This window comes from Pipistrellus hanaki (assembly GCF_964339955.1).
Source record: "Pipistrellus hanaki genome assembly, chromosome: 2".
In the NCBI taxonomy this organism is placed as follows: Eukaryota; Metazoa; Chordata; class Mammalia; order Chiroptera; family Vespertilionidae; genus Pipistrellus; species Pipistrellus hanaki.
Genome location: NC_140504.1, coordinates 60,555,738 through 60,579,568, shown reverse-complemented (window position 1 = coordinate 60,579,568; position 23,831 = coordinate 60,555,738). Strand labels below are relative to the sequence as shown.

Sequence of the window (23,831 nt, the reverse complement as noted above, 5' to 3'; positions counted from 1 at the left end):
CACGTCTTATCAGCTCCTTTCTGAATTATTGCTTATTACTCAGGGGCCTTCCAACCACTTGAAGATTACCAAAATGAAGTCAGATTTTAGCTGGGGAGGTAGAACATTCTGTTTTGCAGGAAGCAGTTGATTACATGTGCCACTCAGAGACATCCTGGCTTCAGCAATCTTCTCCCTATTACATTCCAGAGGTCATGGCAGAGTCTTTAGGAGCAGGCCCTGGCCAGTGGCCCAATGGTATGGCAGCGAAAGGTGGACACAGGTGTTCTCTCCTCTCCTTCAACAAGACAGGATCTTGAGGAAGGCTTTACGGAACTCAATGTTGAAGGTGGTATAGATCACAGGGTTGAGGGCACTGTTCACGTAGCCCAGCCATGTTGTGGCTCTGTAAAGCGCTGGAGACACGTGGCATGCTGGGCAGTGGGTATTGAGGACGTGGGTCAGAAAGAAGGGCAGCCAGCAGACAATGAAGGTCCCTAGGTCACAAAGGGAGAGAAAAACTGGGTAACAGGTTTTCCTATGTGTTTTGTTATAACAAGAAAATGAGTCATACTTGTTTCTTTTATGCCAGTTATTATGCAGGAAGTTTTACATACCCATTTAATTTCTAAACCAATCCTGTGAAATAGGTGTAATTAGCTACTTTTTTTTCTTCTTTTTTTTAATGAGAAAAACATCAAAATATGTTTGATTCATCTTAGGCCTTTGTTCCTAAATCAATTTTCTAGTTTGATATTTAGGTACTTCTTTACTAATTTTTTTTCTACTTGTTAATTTAAACCAAATATTTTTTTAATGTCTATCCATCAAGACTTGATGTTAGGCACTGAGTGGAAAGAAGACCCTAAAGACACAATTGACACCATTCCTGCTGTTGAGGAGATTACATCTAGAGGTTCTCATAAAGCCCCTGAGGTAGGAGGAGGCATGGTTTGTCAGTGATAATCAAGAGGATGAATTACCTTCACTCTATGTGGTGCCTGCGATTTCTCAATTTTATTTAATGTAAGTAAATTAATATTCATTTAATAAGTTATATATTTTTACTATAAAAACTAGCTCTGGTTTTATACATTATGGGAAATTTGGTAAAGACAGAAAAGTAGAAAGTCAATCACTTTTGAAATCTTGGTGAATTAATTTCTAGATTTTTTTCTCTCTATATTTAATATAATCTAAATTTGATCATACCACATGACCATCGTTTTTGGCAACCCTATTTTTACTTAATATTTTAGAGTAAGTATTTATTAAATATCTGGTAAATACCACACACTTTTACTTAATCATTATCTTACTCATTATTTAATTTATCCATTATTATAAGTCCATGTGATAGACAACAAATACAGTGGAAAAACGCAGCCTGAGAAGGTGACCTGCTGAGTTTCATAAATTTTGGTCTAGGTCTTGCAATTTCCACCAGTTAACATTTATACACAAACCCTTTTCAATCATATGATAAACATTTATAAGTATTGCAGTCATTGGACTTCCAATTCTGTCAAATGTGGTTACCTTAATCCTCTGCCAGCTGCACTGAACTCAACCTAACCCAACTCAACCTAATCCAGCTCAGCTCAACCGGATCCAGACTCACCAAGCACAATGACCAGCATCTGGGTTGCCTTCTTCTCCCGAAGTGGCACTCCCCGAGGTTGCAAGGGCCCCAGTTTCAGGGATGTTGACAACCTGCCATTACTGAGTTTTCGAACCTCCAAGCTGAGCTTGGGTGCCACGGTGGGGCTGAGGGAGTTCCGAGTGCTCGCCTCCCTTTTCAACTCTCCTTCCCCTTCTTGGAAGCCTGGTGGCCCAAAGGCTGTATCTTGGCAGATGCTGTAGTAACGCCTCAGCTCCATGTGTGTCCGGCCAGGGGAGAGGGGCTGCAGGTATGACAAGAGAGGGTCTTGACATTTCTTGGGATATTGCTTATCTTGTGAATGCCCCTGAAAGAACAAGAGGAGGCAACGAAGGATGGGGAATCCAACACCGGGTAAAACCTGCAGAGATTAGGCTTATATGCATTCATACAAGTCTTTTAGTTGATCTCTCTCTCTTAACCCCACCCTCCCCTACCTTCCCTGAGGTTTGATGGTCTGATCAATGCTTCTCTGTCTCTGGATCTGTTTTTGTTCACCTGTTTGTGTTGTTCGTTACATTCCATAAATGAATGAGATCATGCGATATTTATCTTTCTCTGACTGGCTTATTTTGCTTAGCATAATGCTCTCCAGTTCCATCCATGCTGTTGCAAATGGCATGGATGGAACTGGAGAACATTATGGGTGTGAGGGCATGAGTGGGGGTGGGGGGCATTAGGGGAATAAGGACATATGTAATACATAGGTAATATCTTAATTAATAAAGAAAAAATAAAAAAATGTGTTATAATCAGATAATCAAATTATGATGCAAAATTGCTAATATATCTTTCCCCCACACATTTACATGATCTGATCAATAATATATAGTGCAATAATCTTTCCCTTTGATTTATAAAGGCCAAGCATTGAGAGGATAGATAGCCTGCAGGTCAAATTTGGCCTGCTGCTTGTTTTGGTGAATAAAGATTTATTGAAACACACACACACACACACACACACACACACACACACACACACACCTGCAGAGGGCACATCTGAGAGTGGATGGACCACGGAAAGTTAAGGTAAGTGAAATCTGCTTCTGATTCTACACTTAAAAGTACCTGCCACATGTACTTTCACAATCATCCCTGGAGAAGGATAGCATAGGATTATAGCCTGGCCTTTTTAAATTAGAATGGCTAGGATATACAGAGGAACATGTTACTGACACCACTGGGATGTAAGCGACAAAATCTGGACAAATTACTCAGTTTCTTCAAAATATAAATTGCAATGATGACAACAATAACATTTACCAGTTGCAAAATATGGATCTTACTTGAATTTTGATTCAAGTAAACCAACTGTAAAAAATTTATGAAACAATTGAGAAAAATTTGCATATTGGATATCTATATATATATAAAAAAGGCTAATATGCTAAGTGTCTGACCAACCTGTGGCTGTGATGTACAATGACCACCAGGGGACAGATGCTCAACATAGAAGCTGCCGTGATGCGCACTGGCCATGTACAGAGAAATAGCACCACGGACCTGGCTCTGAAAAAGCAACACTCAGCTTCCCCCAAGTGGGACACAGGCCCCTCCATCACCTCAGAGCATCAGCCCACCAAATTGCAGCCGATATTGCCAAGACCCCATGATGCAAAATGCAGCCTACAGCTCAGCCCAGCCTGGAAACAGTGGCTGTGGGTACTGGGTAATGACATCACATAGCAACACCTGGCTTCCTCTTCCTAGTGACTAGCCTCTTTGCAGTTTCTTCAGCCCAGGAACACAACTTGCTTTATAGCCAAGTGAAAACATTTTACACTTTAACCAAATGTCTGTGAAGCATTTTCCCATGCCTCATCTCATTTGATCCTCACAGAAGTCCTTGGAGTAGGTAGATAGGAGACTCAGTGGAATCCTATTTTCTTTTCATTAGCTGGAAAATGGAGATTTAGAAAGCTTAGAAATTTGACCCTATTGGAAAGAAGTAAGAAATGGTGAACCTTGAAAATGACTTTAGGTTTTCTCACAGCACAAAATATAGTCAAACACTGCTGCAGTTAAATATTTTACCCTTTGTTCTTCCTGCATGATCTACAATAATAATCTGCTTCGTGTTGATATTTACTGCTATATTGCTGACAATTACCTGAAAGAGAAGTTGGGGGGCTTCACTGGGTTGGAAAAATTTAGCTAAATCAGCAAGCAGGTCTAATTAAGCAAGTTTATCTATCTATCTATCTATCTATCTATCTATATCTATCTATATATCTATCTATATCTATATCTATATCTATATCTATATCTATATCTATATCTATATCTATGTCTGTCTATATATATATATATACATATATATATATATATACACATATATATATACATATATATATATATATATATATATAAAGTTCTCACTGGTGCCAATCACACATGTGTGTGATTTTTTTGTTTTTTTTTAAAAAAAATATTTTATTGATTTTGTACAGAGAGGAAGGGAGAGAGCTAGAGAGTTAGAAACATCAATGAGAGTGAGTCATCGATCAGCTGCCTCTTGCACACCCCCTACTGGGGATATGCCCGCAACCAAGGTACATGCCCTTGACCAGAATTGAACACGGGTCCCTTCAGTCCCCAAGCCGACGCTCTATCCATTGAGCCAAACCGGTTTCGGCATACATGTGTGTTTTGATCTATCATTGTCGATTGTGAAATTGGTTGGCACTTCCACTATAGAGAAAGGGCGAATATCAATATTAAAATATTTTTTCTAATTAATTTCCTTTCAATGTGCATGAATTTGTGCACTGGGCCACTAGCTTAATGATATTAGGAAAATAGGGATATTATTAATTTATTTAACTTGATGTGGTATTATGATTACAAAGTATTTTGAAATGCTCTGATATTTGGGATTTACTTCATAACAATCTAATGAGTTTATGTGAATGTAGCTGGGCTTATAGATGAAATAAGATTGGCCATGAGTTGACAAGTATTGAAACTGACTGATGCTACTGTAGGATGTGTTATATTTGTCTTTCTACTTTTTTATTTTTGAAATTTTCCACAATAAAAAGTTAAAAAAAGGAAACCCCAGAATTTTTATCTCATCTTTTCTACTTAGTAGATGTATCATTGGGCAAGTTAATTAGATGTCTCTAAGCCTCATTTATACAACAGAAAAAAAAATGGGAAAATTTATAGACTCAGAGTATGTGGATATTTATGGTATGGGTGTGTGGATATTTCTGGTATGGGTGTGTGTGTGTGTGTGTGTGTGTGTGTGTGGACTCAACATCTGAGCTTTCCATGTTTGAAGTTAACTTTGCATAGCAGGCAGAACCCCTCAACTTCCATAACTGAAGACAAAACAGCCAGATATTCACTCTTCCCATCTCCCCACCCAGCTGCTGGAAGTCTGGAACATGAACCAAGCCCAATCAATTAAAGATTCCCACCTAGAACCCTGAATTGGAGCTCGTACACTTTAACTTCTAAAGTAGGGAGACTTCAGAATTCACCCAGGAGTGTTGGCATAGATGTTCAGTGTCCTAGGTCTTCAAACAAGATTTTTTCTTAGGCATGAACAGCATCTTTTAAAGCTGTTCTTCAGCCTTCTCATTGAGTATGAGCTACTGGATATCCTTCCAGGAATTTCCTTTTGCTACTTAAGTTAGTGACAGCAACCAAGAACCTCACCATCTCTCCCTAGTTCAAGGAATCACAATCCTACAGACATTCAGTGCTGGCACACTGAACACAATCAGAAACATTGTTGAATGAATCAATGTAAGGGACCTTCAAGGTGATATAAATATTTTAAAATTGTGCTCCATTTTTAAAAATTTGGATTTCATTTTGATGGGGTTTTCTAATAATTAATATAAGTACATTGTGTTTTATCTGAATGAGCATGGTTATGTTTATAATTGTGCTGGCATCTAATGATCTTCTAAAAGTGACAATATTTAACTTCTAAAGCATTATTTCTGAATCTAGGGGACTGGGAACCAATTCTTGAGAATGCTTAGGAAATCTCAGATCTGAGAACACTGACCTAGGGTACCTTGTCTCGATTTTACAGATGTGGACATTCAGTCATTTAGAAGGAAACTGATTCTTTTAAGATGATATATTGGCGAGTGTATTTTTCAGCTCTGTGAATCCGAATCACTATCCCCAAGACTTACAGGAGAAAACACTGAATTCCTTTGGGTCTGGCTGGCAGAGCCCTCTGCTTTCAAGTGGCAGGACAGAACCCGTTTCTCCACATTCCTGCAATGCCAGACTTTTGGCCTCTACTATCTTCTTAGTATAAGCAACTAAGTTACCTGAGAATATTGATCCTTCTCTTTTCATAACCTCAAAGGCATTTAATATTTGGGTGTTCAATTGTCTTCACCTCACATTTCACAACCAAGTAACCAAGTGGATACTCTAAAATCCACTTTTTCTCCTTTTGGCCTTTGAGCTTCCTCTGACATTGGAACTGCTATAGGCAGTTTAAACCTATTATCTATATACACAATACATATATAGGTATTTTTAAAATCTTTAATAGCAAGAGTCTCTGCTACACAAGGTTTATGTAGAAAGTGGTTAATTAACTATACAAAGATTGGGCAAGGCTCAAACCTTTCTCATTATGGGTTTCTGAAGCTTTATTTTTTTTAAAATAGATCTTATTGATTTTTTTTTTTTTTTTTTTTTTTTTTTTTACAGAAAGTAAGGGAGAGGGATAGAGAGATGGAAACATAGATGAGAGAGAAACATAGATCAGCTGCCTTCTGCACACTTCCTACTGGGTATGTGCCTGCAACCAAGGTACATGTCCTTGACTGGAATCGAACCTGGGACCCTTGAGTCCACAGGCCGATGCTCTATCCACTGAACCAAACAGGTTAGGACTTGAAGCCTTATTTTGAATATTTAATTGACTGTGAAGTTCAGGGAAAGGAATACTGGACATATACTTAACACCTTAAGACTCCATTTTGCACTTGGCTTGCTTAGGGAGACAGGGCTAGCTTGAATTAGAAGGACAAGTGTCAAGGTGACCATGAAATTGTCTTGTTTCTCTCTATATTAAATGACAAGCAGTGCACTTGAAAGTCTCACATTAGCCTCCCCTCTGCTCTTTTATGTTCCACTGATGCCTAGTTCCCTCTAATGCAGGTGGCTCTGCTGGCATCCTCACATCACATCCAAGAGGCTTTGGCTCTAGTCATTAGGACCTCACCCAATAGCCATATATTTTTTGAGTGTCATTTGCTGATTCTTATTCATAAGCTCAAATCAGGCAGGATCTCAGAGCTGTTCTATATTATAGATACAAGTGTGGGATTGGGCTAGATTCTATTTTGGAATGGAAGTGGAATCAAATCAAGCCAGGATCTTTGAGAAAGTATCTCTTATTCTTTTCCTATAATTAAAGGCATGGTTTGCTTACCATTTTCCCTGTGGCATCTGATGGAAATCTGGCCCTTAGTGAAAATTGCCGAATGGGGTGCAGCCGAAGACAGGAAGACTAGGGTAGGTTGAAGGAGAAATAGTTATAGGTTAAGCTCTACACAGTTGAACCATATAGATGACAATGCTTTAAATACAATATGTTTGTATCCTCATCCTCCACCGCCGACCTCCTATTTCATGAGGACCAGTATGCTTGTTCTACTCAAGCCTTGGGACTTCAACTTTGGGAGTTCGACCCTCACTCAGATTGATCTAGACATCCAAATGCCTTAAAGATAAAATTCAGTTCTTACTTTGTCTCTGAACCTCTTTCCTGAGCATATTGAACTCTTTCTTCTCATAACTTCAAAGACATTCAATATTTGAGGGTTCGATTGTATTCACTTAACATTTGGCAAACATCTCATTCAGTTTTGTGCTGCTCATTAACTTTGGGTGGAGGTGTGCTTATTTGCTTGTTTAGAGTCCAAGCTCCATGAAGGCAGAAGCTGTATAATATTCCTGCTGTCCCTTCCCTGGAAGATTTCAAGTGTTTGGTATGTATCCATTCATGCTTTAAGTGCATTGTGGATGAACTACTAGGACACTGGGCACTGGGATAAGCAGAATTTAAAACCCCAGAAATGGGAAGGTCAGTGTTGAGGCAACAATCCTCCTTTTCAGAGCCTAACAAGACCGCCCAAAATGCATCATCAGCATCCCAGTCTACCAGCTTGTCAATGCCTGGATGCAGGGACTGATAGAGTAAAGAAAGGAGATTTTGATGAACCCTGATAATTTTTGGAATGAGTAATCTGGCAAGAAAGTCCGTTTTGGGAACTTCTAGCAGTGCATGATGTAACTGTCACACTAAACTTTGAACCCTGTGTGACATCTGAACTTCTGGCCATTTGGGGACAATGAAATACTTTGAAGGGAAGCAGAACATGTTTATAAACTGTCCTATAATCTTCCCATGTAAGATGTGCTCTAGGAAAGACTATCAATGAACGTTTTGCATTGAACTTACTATCTCTAAAGCAGAGCAAACACCAGCAGATTAGAAGGTGGGGGTCAGATGTGTGTCTCTGAAGTGACAGTTTAGGCAAAAAACATTCACTGCTGGACACAAGGCTGGGAGGTCACAGAGTCGGGTGCTGTCCTCCCTCTGCCCCTCCCCCATGCTTACTTGTTGGGGGAAGCTGGGCCTGACACTGATGCACTGACTGTTCTGTCGAGTGAGAATCCGTTTCCGTCTTCTCTGTCTCAGTACCACATAGATCCTCGCATAGACGAGGACAGTCACTCCGAAGGGCAGATAGAAGGACACCACTGAAGAGTAGATGACAAAATCAGGGTTGGAGATGGAGCAGACACTGGGGTCTCCTGTGATAGAAAAGGAGAAAGCAGAGCAGTTTGCCAAATATGAGGCCTCAATGGGGAGCACAAAATATGGCCCCAAACCACGTGTGGTATTTGTACTGTTTGCTCAACATGGAGCTTGGAGGAGCAGGGATTCCTACCTATACCCTCACGGTGCCCCAGTTCACATGCTGCCTCATCCAGGGAGGCTTACTTGAGTATCTTATTCAGAAGCAACTCTGTCTTCCTTTGTGCCTCACAACTCTTTACTTCTGCCTCTTTTGTGTAGTTAGCACACAGGTCCTGATTGCTATGTTGTCAGCTCCCTGAGGGTAGGAGGTCTCATGTAGCTTTGTGTTGCTCACAGTTCACATAAAAAACAACCCCCAATGATTACATGCCAGACACTGGGACTGTGAAGAGGCATGACACCGTGTCTGCCCTTGAAGCAGCTGACAGTCACTCTAAACAGACAGATGATCTCTTCTATATGCTGTGCTAAGTGCCATGGAGGAATGCAGCCTGGGAGGCTGGGGTGAGTGTCTCTGAGCTTGGCTCCACTCCAGGCTGCAAAGTTTCAATTGTAGAAGATAAATGAATTCCAGATACCAGGGCCTTCGCTTGGGTCACTAGGTGGTATGGCTGGCCTGCAAACCACCACAGGCCTCTAGCCCAGGCCACCCCACGCCCCAAGGGAACCCCCACCCTGATCCAGGACACCCTTCAGGGCAAACCAGCTGGCCTCCACAGGCCTCTATCCTATCTAATAAAAGAGTAATATGCAGATTGACCATCACTCCAACACACAAGATGGCTGCCCCCATGTGGTCAAAGATCCTGCCCCTAGGTGGACACAATATGGCCACCACAAGATGGCCAGCAGGGAGGGCAGTTGAGAGGCATCAGGCCTGCAAGGGAGGGCAGTTGAGAGGGACCAGGTCTGCAAGGGAGGGCAGTTGAAGGCGATCAACTGTGCAGGGGAGGGCTGTTAGAGGTGACCAGGCTGGCAGAGGAGGGAAGTTGGGGGCAAACAGGCTGGCAGGGGAGCAGTTAGAAATCAATCAGGCTGGCATGGGAGTGGTTAAGGGATGATCAGGCTGGCAGGCAGAAGTGGTTAGGAGCAATCAGGAAGGCAGGCAGGTGAGCAGATGGGAGCCTGCAGTCCTCAGTTATGAGAGGGATGTCTGACTGCCCGTTTAGACCCGATCCCACAATGGGCAGTTTAACATCCCTTGAGGTGTCCCACATTGGAGAGGATGCAGGCTGGGCTGAGGGACACGCCCCCTCTCCCGTGCACAAATTTCATGCACTGGGCCTCTAGTTTTTTTTTAAAAAATTATTTATTTATTTATTTATTTACTTATTTATTTACTTATTTTTATAACACAATAGTTATCTGATTTAGCAAACATTTAAGTACTAGTTATTTTTCTTGTCTGTGAAATGAAAGGAGCGAGCTGCTCATTCAGGGATCTTTCAGCTTTTCTCTAACACCAACACTCCATGCTCTATGGCTGTTGGGGGCTGCTGGTGGTGTGATATTGGCTTGACTTCTGGGCCTCTGCTTAGAGCAGGGGCAACACTGGGCATCCAGGCCCCACAGCCTTGAAACTCTCTGTGATGCAAGACCCTGCCTTAGATGTACATCCAGAAATACATATTGACCTTTCCTCATCAATAGGAGCAACTCCAAGTTGAAAGAAACATAAGTTCAACTTTTTGCTACCTTCTGTTCTCTGACAATTCACAATCCCACATGGCAGCCCATTTCATAAAAAGAAAAAATCCTGACAGAATGTTTTTCTGTGTCTCACTTGTTAGTGAAAGTTTATTTACTTCCAATATCAGGTGTTACTGGCAGTTTCCTGCCCCTTTCTCCTCTGCTTTTCACAGGGAAAGTAGAAAAACATAGCTGAGAGAAGTCATTTATATTGGGCTTTTGAATGGACTTGGGAACTTCCTTTTAGATGGAAGAGGTACGGAAGGAACCCACATCTATCAAGATAATGATGCTGTTCTGTGAAGGTCAGACTGAGGCAGAGAAGGATGCTGGGACTCCTGCCTTGAGTTCTGCTTGAGTATTCGGATGAGACAACTGGTTTCCTCTATAACCACCTGAACTACAACTGTTCAGATTTCTCCTTGGAACAGGTACATAGTTAAATTTTGAGGCACAGAAATCATTCCTAATAGGTAACAACAACACCACCATTAGCTAATGTCTAATGGGGTCTTCTGATGGACTTGACACTTTGTCATAAAATATAAATAAGTGGAGGGCTTACCATATAGCCTTATTAGTAATCTTAGAGGTAAGAGAGAGGTGAGAGATTATGAGAGAAGTGAGAGTGTACATGCTAAGTCATGGACATTCTCTACCATCTCAATTCTATATTTGAAAATCCTTTTGGAAGGATTTTTTTCTGAGTTTTGTTTCTGGAACAATAATGATCTCATTGGTGGCAACAACACTGCAATGAGCTCATCATTCTTCTTTTCTTCAGATGTAGGCATTAACTGAGACCTCTAATGCCAGATTTTGAGACTGTTTTAACTCTTACCAGGGTGTGTGTGCCTGTGTGTATTAGAATGAATAAGACCGCTCCATCAGTCCCAAGAATAAGTATGAGGACCTACCTAGTCCTGCAAATGTTGGTAGGGATTTGCTACTGACCAGGGAGCAGGGTGGGGGTAAGAGGTGGGGTGAGGGGGATTAAGCAATGTCTTGGTCTAACAGTGGTAGTCAGTGGCCCATACTAAAAAAAATACCAACTTAGAAGGCATTTTTGTACAGAAGCAAAGATATATAAGGTGGCTTAGTTATCAGACTTACCCAGAAAGCATACATAAAACTCATCAAATCTGGTATGTTAGTGCCAGTCAGTCTCTATCATTGTCTTGGGGGATATTACTTCAGGGTGTGTGTGTGTGTGTGTGTGTGTACATACATATTTGTGTGTATGAAGTGTCATTCAGTGAAAATAACAAAATAACTCATGTTAAAGAGTAATGCAAAGATGATAGTAACATCATATTTTAGGAACACCCCGAGTTTACCAGGCAAGTATTTGTTGAGTAATTTGGCTATTTAATCTTTAATGTGGCAGAGAAACAAGCCTGACCTTGAACAGTTGGTATGTACTCGCATGTCTGTATGCTATCCCAATTTATTCCTCATTTAATTGTAAAAAAAAAAAGTCTATGAAGGAGGTAAAGTGGAATTATACCATACATAGGGTTAGATTCTAAAGTCAATGAATGAGTAAAGTAAAAATTACGGAGTTGAAATTTGATTTGGAAAAAACCCTGAATTACACATAAAGATACATGATCTGATTACAGCTCTGAACAGTAATACATAAAATGAATGATACATTAAAGAGTTCAAATGCACCGTGTAATTTTCGAGATGAAGTTGCCGGGCTTATTTGTAAGAAGTCATATATAACAACAAACATTGAAAACTTCCTAACTGAATATACAGACTACATCTACACATTTGAATTTGCTCAAGTTTATGCTCCACTACGAGTACATTGTTATTCCAAATTGACTAATAAGGACACTTAGGAAGGTTATGTGACTTGTTCAAGGAGACACAGCTGGTAAGGAGTAAAATTGGAGTTTGAATCTAGGTTGTTCTGACTCGAGTCTCTGTCTGTCTTTCTAAATGTGTTTTGACTTCTACATCATTGTCCAGCAAATGGCTCTTTGAAGACTATTTACAGGTTAGTATTTTTCTGTATTTATATGAATTATGTTACATGTAATGTTTGCATAACACCTAAAAACTCAGCTAGCTATGTGACTTGACATATATACTAGAAACCCACAAACCTGGAACACAGTAGGAACTGAATGAACCAATTCAAATGGACAAAATAAAAAAATCCAAATTAACATTAGAAAAAGAGTCAATCAGTTCTCTATTAGTAAAGACTCAGTATTTATTACCAATCAATACCTATAGCTTTTCTATATGAAAATAGTTTTCGTCCAACACATGAAATTTCTGAGGCCAAAAGATGGTCATGGAACATACAAGAGGGCACTGATCCATGTGAGGTGTAAATTTGGACTGATGTCATGTCTAAAATCTCAAATTTCTCAGATATACACATTGTTCATCCATCTGTCCATCCATCCATCCATCCATCCATCCAACCTTCCAATAGAAGTTGACCATGTGCTAACCATTGTGGCTAGAATTTTTGTATATTAAAATATAAGAAATATAACCATAAATAACTTAGGAATCTATACTAGTTCCAAAATTTTTGAAATGATTCTTACTGAGCAAAAATTAGAAATGTGTATCCTACTTGAGGGCTTTTACATGCTACTTTGCATTGTAAGTCAATTATGAATTATAATATTTTCATTAGCAGACCTCACCTAAATTATTAATATGGCTTAGTTTTTAATTGGTGCATTTCTACAATCGAATACAATGCCATTTCTCTCAAAATAGGAATAAGCCAGGTTTTTCTTTAATTGGGGCAGAAACTTATTCCTGTGCCAATAATCAATGAAGCTTGCTTTATATTTTTATTATAACCAACAAAGGAGGTCAAAGCGTTGTAGTCTACAGCATCTTTCACTTGATACCAAGTGCACTGACCAAGGGTCAGAAATTTCAGGACTGAGCACTTACTTGTAGCCATTCACATGTGCTGTGAGTCACACGGGTCTGGAAATGGGGCCATAATTGTTACCTGTGGTGTTAAAGCCGAAGAGGAGCGGGCAAGACACAGCAAAGGCCAGCACCCAGACGGCCGTAATCATGAGGGCCACGCGCCGGCAGGAGCTTTGTCCCGTGCCGTGTTGGTAGTGAACTGGCATGACCACCGCAGTGTACCTGTGAAGGCAGGAAGGACAAGATAGACGTGGTGAGAAGGGACAGGGGAAACAAGCTGAAGGAGGCTCTAGAAAAATAATCAGGTTGGTAAAAGTGCAAGAGAAAAATAATTCTGATGGAAAAAGAGAGAAAAAGTGAAATTGGTATAAATGTTGAGATAAGATAGATGAAGAGCTAGCTCATTGAGGTGGGAGATCAGAGAAAGGGAGAAAGAATTAAAGGTTAGCAGAGCAGCAGAGGGTGCTGGAGAACTTCTCTATCTAGTCCTGACAAATGGCCCCGCAGATCCAAGCCCTGGACTCACCATCCTACACCCTGAGCACTCTGGGTGCTGGTGGGTGCTGGTGGGTGCTTTTCTTTATCCCACAGTTCTCAGACAATGACAGAAATGTGCCCAAAGTAGATGTTTATCCCTTTTTGTATTCTAATATAAATTCCAACGCTCTCAGTGACAATTATTCCAAATAACAGAGATACTGAAAATAGAGAAAAGCACCATCCAATGGAGTAAAATCCAGTTTTCATGGTGATTTCTATATGGGCTGCTATGTAAAAAACACCATATACTGGAAAGCTTAAACAACAAATGCATTTATTTATTTTTATTTATTTATTTATTTTTATTAATTTATTTTTTTTGTAGTTCAGAAGGCTGGGTAGTCCAAGATCATGGCACTGGAAAATTCAGTGTCTGGTGAGGACCTGATCATGGATGGCTATCTTCTCACTGTGTCCTTACATGGTGGGAGGGCGGAGGGAACTCGATGGGTCTCTTTTTCAAGGACACTAATATCATTCATGAGGTCTCTACCCTCATGACCTAATCACCACTCAAAACCCCTACCTCATCATTTGTGGGGTTAGGCTTTCAGCATATGAATTTTTAGGGGGTGGGGATGGGGACACAAATCTTCAGTCTACAGCACACACTTTTACATGGTCAAAGCACCATTCTTTATTCTTGTTGGACATTGTTGTCTTTTCTATGGCAACTCCTCACACACATTTCCAGCTGCTTGTTGGAATTATTACCAGGACACTTGTTCATAGTCAGCTCAAACTCAAGTTATCTAAAATAGATTTGCCTACCTCCCCACATTTCTTAATCTGGTTCTGCTTTCTGCTTTTCTTCAAGACATCTATACCCAAAAACTCAGGCCTTTTGCCTTTCCCTTGGCCCCTTATCATATAATTTTCTCACTCATTCATTTAACAGTTCATTCAATGTTTATTGAGTCCCCACCATATGCCAGGCCCTATTCTGAAAATATAGAGATGTGCAAATGGGACATTGTCCCTGTCCTTATGGAACTTGGAATTGAGTGGAGCGATGGACCAACAAATTGTGAGTATGCAATGAAGAGTATCAAGAAAGAAATAAGCTGGGTGGCATGTTTGAGGATAATGGTGGCTGTAAAGAAGGGGTAAACCAACAGAGACCGGGCAGGGAAATGAGAGGGGCAAGGGGGACCCGGTCATGTGATAAGATAAGGGAAGGGCATTTTAAACAGAAGGAAAAAAGTCCTATAAGTTTACCATTATGATATCCCTGTTGAACCTTCTCCCATTGAATGTAGACCAAACATGTGAAGACAGTATAATGTTGCCCCCATGATTCGATTACTGATCGAGAGACTGAAGTAATCAAAAGGGAGATTATCCTCAGTGGGCCTGACCTGATCAGATTAGTCCTTAAAAAGACCGGGGCCCTTCCTTAATACAAAGAGATTAAAAAGGCATGAGAAATTACCCAGCTGGCTGTAAAGGAGCAAACTGTCAAGGTTGGGAGAGATCATTTGGCAGGGAATGGCAAAAGGCCTCCAGGAGTTGAGAACAGCTCTTGGGTGACAACCACAAGAAAGTGGGGACCTTTGAGCGACAGCTGCAAGGAAGCTGAGTTCTGCTGACAACCTCAAGGAGTTTGGAAGGGGACCCTGAGCTCCAGATGAGAACAAATCCAGCCCACACCTTGGTGTCAGCCTTGCGAGATCCTGCGCAGGACACTTCCCTGCACTATGCACAGACTCTGACATACAGAAACTGTGAGATTAAAAAATGGGCATCAGGCTGAAACCGGTTTGGCTTAATGGATAGAGCGTCGGCTTGGGGACTGAAGGGTCCCGGGTTCGATTCCGGTCAAGGGCATGTACCTTGGTTGCGGGCATATCCCCAGTAGGGGGTGTGCAAGAGGCAGCTGATCGATGACTCTCTCTCATCGATGTTTCTAACTCTCTATTTCTCTCCTTTCCTCTCTGTACAAAATCAATAAAATATATTTAAAAAAAAAATGGGCATCATTTGGGGAGGGGAGGTTAGAGAACAACCAAAGGATTTGTATGCATGCATATTACCATAACTAATGGACACAGACACTGGGGCGGTGGGGGCTTGCCCAGGCTGGGAAAGGATGTGGGGGTGGGGTGGGGTTAATTGGGGGAAAAGGAGACATATGTAAAACTTTAGACAATAAAAAATACCCAAAAAAATAAAAATAAAAAAGGGCATAATGTAAGCCCGTACATTTGTGACAATTTGTTTCAGAGCAACAGAAGGGACTGGTGTTTGTGTCCAATCATCATCCCTTCTTCCCTGGGGAGCTTCTTCTTGATCAGCTCTCCAAAATTCCCAGGCCTCTTCATCTTACAGAGACCTCTCACTCCTATGCCAATCAATCATGCAGCTCTTCTGCATGCCTTATTGTTGAACTTGCCTCCTGGCTGAAGGTTGTCCCCATATGATTTAAGTTACTTGATGGCTCGAATCATCGAATCATCGTATAGCCTTGCTATTCCCTGTAGGTCCTTGCCTGAAGCAAGTAGCAAAAAGCTATTGATTGATTTCCTTATGGATCCTGAAGGCCTCCTTTCAGAGAACAATTCTAATCTTAGCCAGGCCCAAGGGATCTCATGGATAGAGCTGGGTCTACATATGCTCATTTTTCCTTTGTTTTCTCAGCTTCCAGGGAACCTGGAGACCAGATGCAGACAGGAGGTGCTCAGAGGCGCTAAGCCTCTGTGCTTCCCAGGGTTTGGCTGAGGACGGGAAGGACAGCTCCCTGGCTGGAGGGGCTGGAACAGTGCTTCCCTTGATGTTCCTCGTATATGTGCCTGAATAACCAGCTTTTTGTGCTTCTGGCCTTAGAGGTCATGTGTCAGCATTTGCATTCTCCCAGAAGCAGCATCAGAGTCAGCTCTGAGGACTGAGAGGGAGGCAGACTCTGCGGGACTTGACCTTGGCACCATGATCTGTGACAGAGGTGGCTTCTTTCTGGAGAGGGAGAAATAGAGGCCCTGGTTTAATAAGGTCTAATTAAGATCCCACCTCTAACCCTAAGGGAGGCCCATGACAACCCAGCCTCTTCTCCTGATGCACACACATTGCGAATCTTCCCTTGAGTTCCTAACCTGGTGATGAAGGAGCAGGGCAAGTAGCACCTGGCATTCCTCCCGGCCTTTTACCCCTCTCAGGACTTCAGACCCTGCTGGGGCAGTGAGCTGAGCCTTCAAGTCTAATGTGCCTTCCCCAGTCTGGCCCTTAGCACTGACTGCTGAGGCGCCTTGGAGAAAGAAGACTGAGCCTTGAGTCCTGGAGCTGTCATAGGCAAGCAGCTGTCAGGGCTGGGAAGGAAAAATATGACCCACTTCCTCTTGTCCAGACCAGCGGTGAGGCCCAGGCCTTCCATTTACACAATGTCCTTTGATGTAAAAGCTGGATCCATTCAGTGGTGTGCCACTACATGGCCAACAACTGGCTCTCTGGGTAAAGAAAGCCCCAGTGTGTATCATTTGTCAATTTCAACAGTACCCGTTCTCCCACCTTACTCGTTTAAAGATTCACCAAAGGTTCAATAACTGGCTCAGAAAGTTCTTACAATGTTGCCCATTAGCTTCTGCTAGCCATCACTAGCTGGCTCCAAGCACACCGCTGAGAGGGGCGTGTGTTCCTAAACACGCTTTAAAGTTTAGCAGCTCCATGCAGGCTCCTGATTATTTTTTAATAAGCCAGCAAGTGTAGGGAACACTGGCTCTGCTTTATAATGTTGGAATCAGAGACACAGAGAAGCTACACGATGAGCCCAAGGTCCCTCAACCGGTCGTGGCAGAGACAGATTCCCCAACTCTGAGGCCTTGTGGAACCTGGGGTGTCCTCAGGAAAGGGCTTGAAGGGTGGTTGTGCTTAGGTGCAGAGCTCAGTTTCCCCAGCGAACTGGATTCTATCACTTGTCTGGGGGGTCCTGTTAAAATACATATTCTCAGGACACATCCCTGAGAGTGAAATCCAGAAATGTGTACTTATAACAAGCAAGTGAGTGCACCTTATGATTAGACAAGTTTGGGAAAGTCTGCACTAGGGAAAATACCTTGTTAACTTGGGTAAGAAGCAAGATGTGAGACTACATTTACCATTGTGACATTACACTCTTTTCTAATTATTTTTTAAACATGATTAAACATTTGGAATAAATGAGGCCCCCAAACTTGCCTCCAGGGTTTTCCTTGGGGACTGAGACACAGAGGCTGTTCCGGAATCCGCCATCGGAGGGCACCATCATGCAGCAAGAACTGCGCCAGCTCCTTGGGTGAGAAGTTCATTGCTCACCCGGAGGCTCTCCAGGCACAGGGGGAGGCAGGAAGGCAGAGCTCAGCCCCCTGGTTCCTAGAGCCGTGCAGGGATGCTGAATTCCCACCTAACAGGCTGCTCAGCTCTGATCTCCTCCCAAATCCATCGCAGATGACCGGCCGCAGGCAGGGCAGGGCTGGGCTTGGATGCAGCAGGAGGTCAGGGCAGGGCCGCCTCTGAACGCTGGTCTGCTGTGCTCAGTGGCCCAGCCTGCTCCCCAGATGCTGCATTGTCCCTGCCACTCCCTTGCCAGGCCCCCTCCCCTGGTGTTTGAGCTCCTAGTTCTTTGGACTCTCTCTAGCACGGCCTGAACACGGGCAGTGTACAAGGTGGTTAAGTCCGTGGGCTTCGAAAACAGATTGACTAGTGTCTAAATTTCAGTTCTTCTACTTAACTGCGAGTCTCTAAGACTTATCTTGCTCATCCGTACAATGGGGAGGATGATTCGCTTCATAGGGCTCTTATGAATAGTGAATGTGAAGGGTTTTTTGTTGTTGTTTGTTTGCTTTTGAGCACAATGCCTAGTACATATTAAATATTCAAAAGCCAGTACTGCAGTACGTATGTAATTGTCATTATTGTGCAAGCCCAAGGGACCTGTGAATGCTCGTGTCAGTTAATTTATTGGTGTCTGCCCCTTATACTTACTTTTTAGGGAACATTCTATTTATTTATCCAGCAAGCATATATAGCACTTTCTATGTGCTAGGCAACTGTATAAAGTACTCTACAGATAATAGCTCATTCAATCCTCACATCAACCTTTTGCTCTTATGGTAAACAGGTAAGAAAACTGAGGCCCAGAGAGGTTAATTGGCTTGCCCAAGGTCGAATTGCTGTTAAGGGGTAGGGCCAGGATTGCAGGCAGGCAGCGTGGCTCCTGAGCCAGGGCCCCACCGTGTGGCTAAGCGCCGCTGCTCAAGGTGGTGTGCGGAGGAGAAAGAGGCCGATGGATCCCTCGTCCTGCTGTCTGCCAGCTGTGTGGCCTGGGCAAGCTTATCTACACAGTCCAGCCTCAGCATCTTTATTTGGAAACTGGGATCATACACCTACCTGGCCTGGGTGCTGTGATGGTTAGCAATAATGAAAAGCTGGTAGTGCCTGGCACATAGTACATGCTAAATAAATAGCAGCTCTGTTTATAGTTGCTTCTATCATCAGGCAAGTCAGGATGAGCACAGAGGTAGCTGGGGCCTTAGAGACATAGGAACGCTGCCTTGTTTACTCCAGGGAAATAGCACCTGTAGCTGCTGGTGTAGCCAGAGGCCTCTCCCGGGATGCCCCTTCCCCGCCTCCACCAATGGAAGGTGCTGGCAGGGAGCTGGGGCACTCAGGTCCCAGCCCCAGACCTGAGCAAAAGGCTGTAGGACTCAGTGCAAGCAGGTGACAGTTCTGCACAAATGACTAAACTGTATATGCCTTTTCTGAGTCCCAATTCTGTGACGGGGGTTTGTGGGCTTGTCACTCTAACTGAAGGTCTCAAGATCCTCCCAGAATTCAACCTCCGCCTAAAAGAAAGCCTCGTCCCAGGGTGGAGGTGTGCGTGGGGGGAACCGACAGTGGTGCCTCTTGAGGAAGCTGGTGGTGGGAGGCCAGGCTGGTGGAGGGCCGGGGTTTAATGAGCCCCAGAGCGCTGGGAGGGCTGCTTTTCACCCCCTTTTATTTCTTCAGACAGGGGGCTCACTAAATCTTTAGTTCTGTGCACTCTCTTCCTGGAATTGTTGAAGAAAAAAAAAAGCTTCTTGCAAATGATTAGAAAGCCCTTTGCAGATATAAAATGCTTATTTAGATGCAAACGAAAGCTCCAAGGTGCCTGTGACCCATCTGGTACCTATTGTGCTCCCACAAGGACGCCGAGGCTGCCTGTGTGAGGGGTGCCATTTGAGAGCCACTTAAACGGCTCCCGGTGAATGCATTTGGTTGCATTATTCCCCCGCTTCTCAAGGAGGACCTGCATTCTCCCTGCTCACATCCTGTCCTTCTCCCCTGACACTTTCTCAGCCCCTTCCCCAAGTTTGTTCCGACCCAGGACGTGGCCCCTGCGGAGGCAAGGAGCCAAGGGGGTGGGGCCTCGTGCTCACCCACTCTGCTTTGTGGAGAAGAAAGGCGGCTTTAATCCAATTCTTAGGCATCAGAGCTGTGCCTAAGGACCTAATGACAATAGTGTTCCTTGCTTTCAAAAACCCTTTCAACATTTCCTTTTCTTTCCCATCTCTTACTCCTCTGTCATTACAGACCAGGGCTTCGCAGACCAAAAATTGCTGAATCCATTTGGTCAATGTGTCAGGCTGGTGACTGGCATTGTGCGGAGACCAATGTCTGCTTGAATGACCGCATTTTTAATGAATTGACCAGCTCTTCGGCATCACAGGAACAGAATTTAGCACGGTGTACCGCAAAAACCGCGGTGGAGGATAATGGAGACGGTTTCTCCAAGACAGGAGGTTTTCATTCCTAGACTAGGAAGGAGGCTCCAGTGTGAGGTTTGGCGAGGATTTGACATAGAAACGGAAGCCCAGGAAGGAGCATCCTCCTCCACAGGCGTCTCAGGTGGTAGGTGAGTGCTATGCATTCTGGGAGTTTTCCTGTTCTGGACAGAAACCGGTTCAAGGCTTTGGTTGTATCTTCCGTAGTGAAAACAAATTCTGGTTGGTTGTATTATATCTTCCGTAGTGAAAACAAAAGTGTGTGTGAAGCGTGGCTACTGCCGGCAAAATGGTGTTCTTCTGCAAACGAGAAAAGGCGCCCTCTCCTGGTGGACTCAAGGCTTGGCAAATGAGGCACTGGCCGCATTCGGTCCCCACACCTGCGTGCAAGGCACAACCTACCTGCTCAGCCTCACCCACCAGCCGCATGTGAATGTGTGAGGATGGAGGGTGCAGGCGCATTCTCAGGGGGTAGAGAGTAAGGTCAGGAAGTAGGAGGCTGGGAGGGGGCTGTTCAGGCCTCTTAGACTCTCTCTTTCGAGGCCCCTCCAAGGCTCACCTTCTCCCTCTCTCTCCTGTCCTTTCTGAAGATGTGTATTTGTGATATAAGCCACGCTTATGTTGGCCATGCTCAGGCAGGGGCCACTGAATTCAGTGTGATATTCTTTGTCCAAGGCACTGTAACAGACACATCAGGGAGCAGTACAAGAATTTAGTGGTGGAGGTGATGATACAGCAAACCAGAGGCTGCCTGTTATTTCTATAAATATCACACATACGTAACAAATGTCCAGAAATCACACAAAAGACTCCAGTCTGCCCTCCTTTTACCCAAACCAAACAAAATAGCGACAGGAAATTGTCTTCCCCACCCAAATCAGCTCACCTTTCATCCTGTCCCCCACCTCCCTTCTCCCAAGTAGGAATCGCCAAACCCCAAAGGATGGTGGGAAGCACAAGCAGACTCCTCTTTAGTGACCTGGGGGAAAGGAAAGGCTAGGAAAGCTGATAGAACAACCGTTCTTCTCCTGTCACAGGGGTTTCTGTTCGCCCACAACCGGAGTTTAAAAGAAAGAGAGGAAAGCACGTCCCAGAGGGAAGTTCTCCTTGGCAGTGACCCCAGTGCCCTCAGATGCAGAGCCCGAGTCTCCAGAATAGCAAGAGCAGCCGCCCCACCGGTCTAGCCCACCCATCTCCTGAGCCAGGGCGGGAACCCCAGCCCTACCTGTCGATGCTGATGGCACAGAGGTTCAGGATGCTGGCTGTACACATCATCACGTCCAGGGTGACGAAAACGTCGCAGCAAAGGCGGCTGAAATTCCAGACTCCGCCTGTCACCTGGGCATCGGAGACGAGGATGTTAGTGTTCCTCCCCCAGCAACGGGACACAGCCCAGCCAACACCATGTCTTCCCTGGGCTGCCCCCCACCGAGGCTGACACGCCCTCCTGTGGAACATCGTCATTATCGAGGGCAGGGGGACAGCAAGGGAGCAACGGGCTGCCCAAGGGTGGTCACCGTCAAGAAAGGACGACATCACAGGACCTTGGAAGGTCAGAGCGGGAAGGGACCATCCAAATCAACTAGATCAACGTTTCTCAAATGTGGCTCTCAGTGGGGAATGCTTTAGAGAGGAAGATTTCTGAGCCCTTCCCTGGACTCCTGAGTTAGATTTTTTGAAGCTGGGGCCCATGGATCTTCATTTTAAATATATTTTATTTTTTATTTTATTTATTTTTTTTTACAGAGAGGAAGGGAAAGGGATAGAGAGTTAGAAACATTGATGGGAGAGAAACATCAATCAGCTGCCTCTTGCACACCTCCCACTGGGGATGTCCCGCCACCAAGGTACATGCCCTTGACCGGAATCAAACCTGGGACCTTTGAGTCCGCAGGCCGATGCTTATCCCCTCAGCCAAACCCGTTAGGGCTGGTTCTTCTTTTTAAAGTAAATACTCCCTCCCACCCAATCACACCACAATTTGAGAATCACTGATTGAGTTCAAACTCAGGAGGCAACGAAAGGCCATGTGGCTAAGTGATATGCCCATAGATGCCTAGCTGGTAGTGAATGAGCCAGATGTGGGCGCTGTGCCAAAGCTGCCTCTCAGAAGCCCTCCGGCCAGGAGAGGGATCACCATAGACCCAGGAAATGAGCAGCAAACACGCTTTTCATAAAATGTAATTCCCCAAATGCAATTCTATCTGGCTTCTGGTTCTAAAGCTTAGAAGCATTTTGGAACAACATCTCTAAAAACCCATGCCAATGTGCCTGCCTTCAACACCGGGTCCCTGTCACCAAGAACTGCGGAGAAAGACGGGGTCTAGGGCATTCGAAAGGGCCCTGGTCCTCTCTACCACTTGCAGAATCAGTGAGGATGACTCTGACCTCATGCTGTTCCTCATACGTTTCAAGCTCCAGAACTTCCTGAAATACTTGAAAATCATCAGCAAAACAGGCAATTTAATTTACATTCTAGCACATTTCTATTTTATTAAAAAATTACATAACCTTATTGTACGAGAGAGACCTGTCAGGGAGAATGCCACTTTCAGAATGTCCACAAATGCCATTCTCGGGGCCAAGCTTTGGTTCTTTGCCAGCTTCCTACCTGTAGGGCTGCCATCCTTGGGGATCATAGTTCTCAAGGACAAACCTGTGAAGCTTTGTGTCCCTGGCTGTAGTGGGCGTCCTTGTTGGGCAGACCCAATGGCTAATTATGAGGAAGAGAGAGTGAAAAATAGGTCCAGTTGCCTCTGAAGTGGATTCTTGAGGAAAAAGGAGACATTGTGAAAGGATAGTGCTTAAAGATAGTGCTGAAGCATTTGGTTTTATCACTATACTAGAGGCCCAGGTGCACAAATTCGTGCATGAGTGGGGTCCAGCAGCCTGGCCCCAATCAGGGTGAATTGGGGCTGGGCCTGTGAGGGGAAGGAGATGGCAGGAAGTTGGCCAGCAAGGCCAGCTGGGGGAAGGGGCCACGAGCCATTGGCCAGTGGGCCTTGACCCGGATTGGAATTGGGTGGCTGATTGAGGGTGGGGCTGGCCATGGGGAGGGGCTGTGAGTGGTTGGCTGGCCTGCCCTTCCCTGCCTCTGATCAGGGTAAGGGGGCAAATATGGGGTGAGGCCAGCCGGGGGGAGGAGCTGTGGGCCTATCATGGTGGGGTGGGCTGATCAGGGGCCTGGCTGGGTGTTGGGGGGTGGGCATTGGGAAGGGACATTTTGGCTGGCAGGCCCCATTCTTGATTGGGTGGGAGAGTCTTATCAGGGGCAGGCTGGCAGGGGAGGGGGCCACAAGGTTGGCCACCGGTCCCACTCCCTGATTGGGCTGGTTTGCTGGCCACAATGGGCATCATAGCAACCGGTTGTTGGGTCGTTATGGCCATTATGTTAGTTGCCTTTTTATATATATAGATTTGGTAATCTTAGACCCTATTTTGACATACTCTGATCAAAGATATTTTATTAAAAGCATCAGTGAGAAGTCCAAACTAGCTATGAAGTCATCAT

General features: G+C 44.1%; 1 protein-coding gene across 1 annotated transcript in view; it reads right to left on the bottom strand.

Moving 5' to 3' along the window:
- Window positions 1-279: 279 nt before the first annotated feature.
- DRD3 (dopamine receptor D3) overlaps window positions 280-23,831 on the bottom strand; it is a gene marked incomplete at its 3' end in the record, with an annotated part of 38,928 nt that continues 15,376 nt past the window's right edge. The window contains exons 3-8 of the mRNA XM_084875875.1: window positions 21,546-21,658; window positions 13,132-13,274; window positions 8,244-8,440; window positions 7,053-7,130; window positions 1,601-1,946; window positions 280-476 (exon numbers count right to left, since the gene is read on the bottom strand). Of these exons, the coding sequence (XP_084732001.1) occupies window positions 280-476; window positions 1,601-1,946; window positions 7,053-7,130; window positions 8,244-8,440; window positions 13,132-13,274; window positions 21,546-21,658 (1,074 nt within the window). The remainder of the gene's footprint in view (window positions 477-1,600; window positions 1,947-7,052; window positions 7,131-8,243; window positions 8,441-13,131; window positions 13,275-21,545; window positions 21,659-23,831) is intronic.